Raw genomic sequence first — 9111 nt, forward strand, 5'->3', positions numbered from 1 at the left:
CAAAAACTGTTGTGTTAACCGGTTACATAGAGGACCACACCAGTTATTTTACACCGGTGTTAAATTGGTGGTGTTAGTTTTACACCTATAGGTGTTATTACAACACCTTTGGTTGTTACATTTACACTCTTTGGTGTTATGTTCAATCTTTATGGTGTAATTTTAACACCTCAGGGTGTGGTCCTCTATTAACACCAATTGGTGTCAGTTTTAACACCACAGTTTTTTACAGTGAATTACTTGTAATACATCGTAGTTTCTCACCTTGCCGCTGATAAACTCGGATAGAGAAAGCTGTTTAAACAAGACGTCTGTTTTAATGTCACTAAAGTATGTGATTTATCTCTCTACAAGATACCGCTACTTCGGACATGAAGAGGAACTCCTTAAAACAAATTACAAACCACCAGCTTTTGTGGGGAGCTGACATTTAAAGGTTGGGAATAACATTTTGATACCTCAATCGTGTTGAGAGAGATTTCTATAAGGCAATAATGGACAGAGGGAAGGGTCATGTTGGCTTTGTAATGTGTTGAATTGTCTATCCTTTTCACCTCGAACAGTTGACGAAAGAGCGTTTTAGTCTTTTTTTGTTTCGTATTGCACCGTTCTTTATGCAATCAAAGGAACCTCGAATCGTGGCGTCAAATGCATTCCTTAAAATGAACTTTCAGGGATAAATCCAGAAATTCAGAATTGGGGTGGTAACAGGAAATGTGATCGAAATTATTAAGGTAATTTCTTTTTACAAGGAAACGAATAACGTCAAAGCCAAAAAAGAAAATATTAGCAATAACTTAGACTGTCGAAAATGAAATATACGAAGGTCCCCACTTCTATTTATTTTATTTTATTTTTATTTATTTCAAATATTATAAAAGAGTAGCCTAATCAGCCCAAAGTCTGGTTTTTGTTAGGGCCCTTCAAAATACAAAGTATAAAGAGAGGAATCTTAAAACTACAAACTTATGTATACAAGAGACTCATTCAAAAAGTTCGATAGATTCATTGACATTATATACACAATATGAAAGATACGTTTATTAAATACGACTTCAAGAATCCAGCTGTGATAAATAGAGGAGAAATAAGGGACATTCGTCTTCTCAGTGTACATCTTTTTATAAAAACAAATGGAAAAAATACAAAGTATCCACCCCCCCCCCCTCCTTAAGAGTTGTAAAGTATCCGGTTAGATGCATTTCAGGAATTTTATATCTTGAAAACCTGATTAGGTGAAAGAATTGTGCAAACAATATCATTGCTGCATTACCTCTTACTATTTCCAACATAAAGTGGATCGGATGTTTATGTTCATGAAATTTATTTTATCAAGGTTACTACAATATTACACTTAGCCTTTGATTTAAAGAAATACAACGAAATCTGTCTGGTGAATAGTATCAAAACTGATCTCACATTATTTTTGTAATTTATAGCAATTTCTTGATAACTTCATTATTGGTTTAATGTCCTTGTGAAAACAACGATACGTAAGCATCAACATTTGAAGTTCATGTAGCTGGCAGGGATTTTGAAGGAAAAACAGAAAGGACAGTAATGACTTATTCTAAACATTTCATGGCGCCTACATCGTCTATATCTTAAGTGGGAGGCGAGCTGGGGGTCCTGTTGAACTTTTTTTTATCTTTCTCTTTTTTTAACATGAAATCTATTGATTTGTTAATGCTTCTTAAAGAAGCTTTTTATTTCGTATTTGGTATTATTTTGAGTAATAAATGTTTGGTAAAGTGTTGTTTGCTTAGTTACTGCAATGTATGTGTGTGGAGCGTTGTGGCCCAGGGGATAACTCATTGAACAGGGGCGCGGGTTCAAATCCCGTCTAGGGTCCCGTTACACAAAGGTAAGCGATTAATCGGTAATTCAAAAGAGCTATTCAGATTGATCCCGTCAGTCTACTGAGCAACGTGCTCATGCTTTTGCTCATTGTTTTCATTCATGCCAGCCTGACACTTGCACGATTTTGTGTAACGCATTGGCACGACTCAAGTCGTGCCAGTGCGCAAACTAGTCGTGAAGTGTGCGTAAACACGTCGTGACATGTCGTGACTGCGTGCCATGTCGGGACGAGAATTTTGAAATGTTCAAAATTTTGGTCACGACAAAATTTAGCGACCGGGTCGTGAACTATGCGCAAACTGTTCGTGAACTCTCGTGAAATCGACGGGACGATGCGGGAGGATGCGTGGCAGTGCGCGCCATGCCACGACTGTCACGAATGGTTCACGAACAGCTCCCGTCGTGTTCACGAATAGTTCAGCACGACACCGTCCGAATTGCGCAAACTCGTCGTGCCAATGCGGGAATTGCGTAAACTATGCACAAACTATGCGTGAACTCGTCGTGCCAGTTCGTGTCAATGTGGACACTGACGGGCACGCATTCGTGAACTATTCGTGAACTCGTCGTGAACTTGTCGTAAATTATGCGTGAACAAGTCGCAAAAAACAGTGTGGGAGCCTCCCAGTTCGTGCCCCAAAATGGCACGACTTGCCACGACAAAATCATGACCAAAAGTCGTGCAAGTGTCAGCCTGGCTTTATGCTCGCGGTAGCCAAGTAAGCAAAAATATGGAACCCCCAATTCAGGCTCTATTTTCTGATTTATTGTAGCAGTGCGAACGCATCGGTTCTTCGCGAAATGATCGTCGTTAAAATCTACCAAGCACGTGCTAATCATGTCAAGTCCCGAAACCCGAGAAATGATCTGTTTATTCTCATGTCTGTGAAAATATTGCCCTAATGGAGCCTCTCATATCGCATTCAAGTTACATGTTTAGACAGATCATCATCCACTCGACAAGAAAGCATACCATCGCTTAACAATGATGTCTTTTTCTACAGCAATAAAGGTGGAAGGTAGTTGGAATGATCATATATCGGAAACTTTCATGTAAAAAAGATCAACCAATTACTACTACTACTACTACTTCTACTACTACTACTACTACTACTACTACTACTATACTACTACTACTACTACTACTACTACTACTACTACTACTACTACTACTACTACTACTACTACTTCTACTACTACTACTACTACCACTACTACTACTACTACTACTACTACTACTACTTCTACTACTACTACTACTACTACTACTACTACTTCTACTACTACTACTACTACTACTACTACTACTTCTACTACTACTACTACTACCACTACTACTACTACTACTACTACTTCTACTACTACTACTACTACTACTACTACTACTACTACTACTACTACTACTACTACTACTACTACTACTACTACTACTACTTCTACTACTACTACTACTACTATAGTGGTATATTGTAATATACCACTACTACTTACTGCTGCTACTACTACTACTACTACTACTACACTATACTACTACTACTACTATAGTACTCTGTACAAATTGGAGTGCTAATTTAGCACTTTCAATGCTTGTATAGTGACTGCACTATACGAGTGCTGATTTTTTAGTTTAGATTTGAACTAGAAAATCAGCACTCGTAGTGAAGTCACTACACAATCACTGAACGTGCTAAATTAGCACTTCATTTTTACAGTATATACTAATACTTCTACATCTACTACTCCTACTACGCTAAGCTGCAAAGTATTATTCCATTCTTGCTGTTATTATTATATACCATTAGTCAATAAATTTAAAAGACTTTATTCTGTCGGTATAACATCATAAACAAGTCTGCTATCAATTTATGCCCTTTCTCTTTTTCTTTTTTTTTTTCTGGTAATGTTTTACGGACTATCACCACGAACCTCTTCCCAGTATTAAGTGCATTTTATTACATCCGTTATCAGCCAACCCTGCAGATTTTGCAACGCGTGCCAAAATGAAATAAATGTTTGCGATTTTCCTCCGCTTTTCCTGCAGGGAAATGTTTATATTCAGGCTTGGTATTTCTATGTTGTTTCGTCGCCAGGATTTATGAGGGAAGATTAGCCGTTTCATATTCTCAACTACCCTGGGATTGCCGACCCTAGGGGTAAGATACGATCCAATCCAACCCTGGGAGCATTACGACGAACAAAGATACGATCCACGGGGATAAATCTCCATCGAGATGCCGTTTACTTCATTGCTCTAATCATTCAAACCTATAAGAAGATTGGAAATGATAACCATTTTTTTGTGTTCAAGCCTAAACCTATTCAGTGAAAGTGTAACGATTTATGCATTCAAGGACATTTTCAACTGCATCCCCTAAGCGAAGGCCTGCTGAAATGTACTTCTAAATTCTCTGTATAAGATTGTGACAGCCTTATAATTATTTGTGACTGTGAATTCCACACTGTAAAAAACTGCGGTGTTAAAACTGACACCAATTGGTGTTAATAGAGGACCACACCCTGATGCGTTAAAATTACACCCTAGAGATTGAACATAACACCAAAGAGTGTAAATGTAACAACAAAAGGAGTTGTAATAACATAGGTGTAAAACTAACACCACCAATTTAACGCCGGTGTAAAATGACTGGTGTGGTCCTCTATGTACACCGGTTAACACCACAGTTTTTGCTGTGCATGAAAAGAAATAACTTGCTTTCTCTTCGCCTCATGACAGAAATTAAAATTGATAGATAAAACAGTATCTTTTGTAGTCAACGTTCTACAGTCATGCTATTTGTGGTCTTAATTAAAAGAAAAATCCGGCTGGGCTCTCCTGGACATTATAGAAAGTATAGGACATATAGGACAGAGAAAAATTAGGGATGACCAAGTTATCATGATAACGATTATGAAAACCATATTATAAAAATAAACGTGATTTGTATCATTAAAGTGGTGATTGCGCACTGACATGCCATATGATATTGTTATGTTTTTATTTTGAATGGAGTAACATGCAATGGAGATACATGTATAAATATAATTTTCACATTATAATTCTAAATCACATTTCTTTATAGGATTTCATGATAAGCTGGTATCAGTTACATTCTGAAAATAGAAAACTAAAATTGAATTATTGAAACGACTATAACTACGAATCCACGATTATGATATTTTAATGACGATGGAAACTATATCATTGGCAATCCGATCTGGCTAAAATGAAATAAACTCACATGTAAACAAAGCATGCAAACAACAACTTTCCAAGAAAAAAATGTTTAAATCATTAAGTGTGCTTTTCTAACCAAGAATTCACAACTGCCAGTTACAATGTGCTTCTTATAAACAAATTATGATAATCGTCGAAATTTCACCAAAACCTTCATGTATGGATGGACGCCTTTAGGGACAGATTCCACATGTTGTAAAAAAATAAGTATAACTGGTCTACGGGAATGCCTACTCTGCAAAAACTCCGGTGTTGATTTAACACCAGACCGGAATCTTTATATGTCCACACCAGAGAAGTATTGAAACAACACCAGTTTAGAATCAAACCGATACTGTTTTAATACTAATTGGTGTTGTATAAACAGCTTTCTAGTGTTAGACCAAATGAAACTGGTGTTGTTTAACACTTCTCTGGTGTGGACATAATAGATTCCGGGCTGGTATTAAATCAACACCGGAGTTTTGCAAAGTGTACCGTCCACAATTAATTCCAGATAAAGTCACCGAAAGTACATTGTCACCTCACTTCATATGTTCACCTACTTTTTTGGCGCCTCAATCATCGCGACCAAAATCACGTACAACCCCTCGAAGAAATCAATTGGGGAAAAGACGGGGGAGTGAAATACATTACAGCTAACTGGAGCACTAAATAGTATCTTATTGGCCAGTTTTTAAGGCATGATAGGACTCCTTACAGTTTGTTGTCTAATACTGTATGTCAGGTAGCCTTGCCGGGAGTATTGTCCGTCAATCAAGATTATTCAAATCAGTGACTTTTAGAATTTGCATTGCATTTCATTCTAATTGTTCCTCAGTTGTTATGACATTAATTAGGCCTACACTGTGAGTAGCATACATTAAAAAAATTCCTTATTGACACATGTTCCTCAGTTGTTATGACATTAATTAGGCAATTAGGCCTACACTAATAATTTTCTCGATTTGGAGCCCCGTTTCGCAAGAACAGTCGTGAGGATTAATTCAAGGATATGTGCCCAACTGATTCCATTAGTTGCCAAAGAAGGACGGATTACAACGGTTTGGAGTAACGACCCCCAGAAGATACGGCGCGGTCACATCTCCCCAGGCCTATTCATTTTTATTCAAGCTAACTACTTATTCAAACTACGGCCGCCGTAGGAGAAATGCGACTAAGGTATTAAGAATAATTTTGTAAAGATGAACTTACTTGTATGCCACTGTACAAAGAGGATTGTGACCATTGTGACAGAGCATGCCGCCAAGATAACCGCCAAGATGATTAGCCTCTTCTCCAGTCGTGTTCTTTGAAAAAACGGGTTTGCCGTTTTCACTTCTGGCACTCCCCGCTGATCGCCCTGTACCGGGAAAGTGAAGGTTGTCGCCTCCCTGGCGCAGTGACCGTTACTGAGACTAGGCCGCAGACAGGGCGAGTCCGCCACGGAATCCGGACTTGGTATCCCGGTCAGGTTTTCTCTGTTGGAATTAGGGCAAAGAAATGTGGGCAATTACGATAGTTTTCTTGAATTGAGAGCGGGTTGTTCTTGATTGAAACTGAAACCGTTTGATGATTCGATGCCAATTGGACATGTAGACGTAGGGTATTAACACGTGTCGAGAGAACACGTCAAGATGTTTGACTAGGTGTCAGCCATACTTATCGTGCCTAAAGACAATGCAAGCATCACATAGTGTTACTTTTCATACTATTCATAAATAACTGGTCCCTTTTCTACTTCTATCCTAACCCTGTTTTGCATAAAAATTCCTTGTATGGTAATTTACCATTCAATTGCATCTTTCATATATTCCTTGAATGGCCAATTGAGCATTGTAACCATAAAAGTTAGCAATGTATGGCAAAGTTGCCATTATAATCATGTTTTATGCAACATGTCTCTGTAATGATTACAATACTTATCCCATAAAATATTACAATACTGAACACGTATTCTCTAAGTTATATAATCTTATAATCATATCATTTGGTACTCTGTTTCACGGTTCACCAATCAAACTATTATAACAAAATATTTGTTTTTACTCTCAATAGCTTGATACAATTTGATATTGCTGATGACAAGTAGATAAGCTGCAACACACCGGTGTCAAAATGAGGCCCCAGTGTTTACAAAGCTCGTCATAATTTTACACAAATGCATTGTATGGTGTTAGTTCAGCATCCTTTGGTGTTTATTATACATTATACAGTTCTGTTACAGTGTATATAGTCAAAACCTATTTTGCAAATTTCAAATCAACTTTTATGAAATCAAACCCTTATCTCTAGAAGATATGAACACAGAGCAGTAATGTGTTATCACCTCCAACGTTGGTTAATATTTTACCATCTCTTCCATTTCTTTTCCAGAGTTACACTCTATTGTAGAATCAAATACAACATTGAAAGCTATACTCTGCCCCTTTCCTCGATATGCTATAGCATATCGAGGAAAGGGGCAGAGCCCACCCCTCCTCCGTCCCTCAATCTTATGACCTTTTTGTTGCATATCAGATTTTTACACTTTCAACGCTTTCTTACGGAAATGGCGGAACTGACTTCTGAATATAGAGTGCTTCCGAAAATATCGACGACCTTTATATCTGACTAGGGTTTGTGTTTATTTGGTTTGATTCCATTATCTTATTAATCAGTTCTTTCCAAAACACAACCCTTAACATTATTTTCCAAATGATCTTACTTTAAAACCAAATTACACCTCCACACACGCACAATCATCCAACACATCGCTTCGGTGTTTATGCTGTGATTTTTGGAAATTATTTATTTGTAAAATATACAGTATCAATCATTCACAATTCTCTCAATTCGAAATACAAGTATTTTTCTCAAAACTATATCTTTTTATCAAGTCTCCAAATAATATTCACACACCTACCGTTTAATGTCCAAATACAATCGCTTGGTATCCTTGTCACCAGGGATACACTTTTTCAAAAACCTTCGTGAATCTGACACCTTAGGGTGACGATGTTCCGGATATATTTATCTTTTTATCCCAGTCATTTTCGTCCGCTCTTATGAATCCGGTGTGGTCTTTTGGGAAGGTAAACAGTAAAATGTGTATCTGTCTGGTGTGAAATGGGGACAGGTGTTTTCCGCTGAAATAGAGAAATGATGATTTCAGTAAATGGAAGGGGATGCGAGAATGAGAACATCTTGATAAGACTAAAAAAGGTTTCTCATGAAGGTTATCATGCTTACATTTATGGAGCGAGTGCGTGTGTGCGTTATGAGTCTGTGCGTGAGTGAGTGTAAAGAAGGTTGTGGTCATTGTTATATGCATTTTAATCTGTGTATGTCTGCGTGTGTGTGTGAGTGCGAGAGAGAGAGGAGATGGAGAGGGTGTGCTTATGTTGGTGTAAAATATAGAGAGATGTGTGGGGTTAGTTCGTGTACGTTACGAGGGTGAGTGCGTGCTATAAGGTTTGAGTGAGGAGCTGTAGGTGAGTGTATGTGGTTGTGCAACGGGCGCAGACGTGTGTGTAGATGAGGATTGGTGTGTAAATACATGTGTGTAAGGGTAGGTGAGTGAGTGTATGTGAGAGCTGAGTGATACGTGGTGTTCAGGAGTAATAATCAGATTATACACACTACTTTCGACCAGTTGGCCAAGTGGGAAGAGACATTTAAACCTCGGTCACCATAGGCCTACCAAAGGCATGCTAATTAGTTCTAACTGGAGTCCGAATCCCAATATCAGATTGTAGCATCAGGTTTGTATAATTACAGGGGGCTATAACACGCACCGAAATGTAAAATCATAGCCCGCCTTTTTTCCAGAATTTTAGAGATTAATCTGGCTATATACAAGGTAATATCCTAAAAAACAAAAGGCATACAAATTCACATCATAGCTCATCCTAAAACTCAAATACTGAGCGTAAGCGAACGGGTCATCCGGATAAAGCATTTTCATATGTTTGATTTTTTTCTGGGTTCTTTCATCAATACTCCTTAATTAAGGAATTAAAATAAAATCAAGGAATTTAATCAAATATCTTTTCTCG

At 37.8% G+C, this 9111-nt stretch overlaps 1 protein-coding gene across 1 annotated transcript in view; it reads right to left on the minus strand.

Moving 5' to 3' along the window:
* LOC121428133 (neprilysin-4-like) overlaps positions 1-6549 on the minus strand; it is a 35652-nt gene extending 29103 nt beyond the window's left edge. Inside the window, exon 1 of the mRNA XM_041624726.1 lies at positions 6290-6549. Within this exon, the coding sequence (XP_041480660.1) occupies positions 6290-6323 (34 nt within the window). The 5' untranslated portion in view covers positions 6324-6549. The remainder of the gene's footprint in view (positions 1-6289) is intronic.
* Positions 6550-9111: the final 2562 nt, after the last annotated feature.

The sequence above is a fragment of the Lytechinus variegatus genome, chromosome 14 (assembly GCF_018143015.1).
Source record: "Lytechinus variegatus isolate NC3 chromosome 14, Lvar_3.0, whole genome shotgun sequence".
Classification (NCBI taxonomy): domain Eukaryota; kingdom Metazoa; phylum Echinodermata; class Echinoidea; order Temnopleuroida; family Toxopneustidae; genus Lytechinus; species Lytechinus variegatus.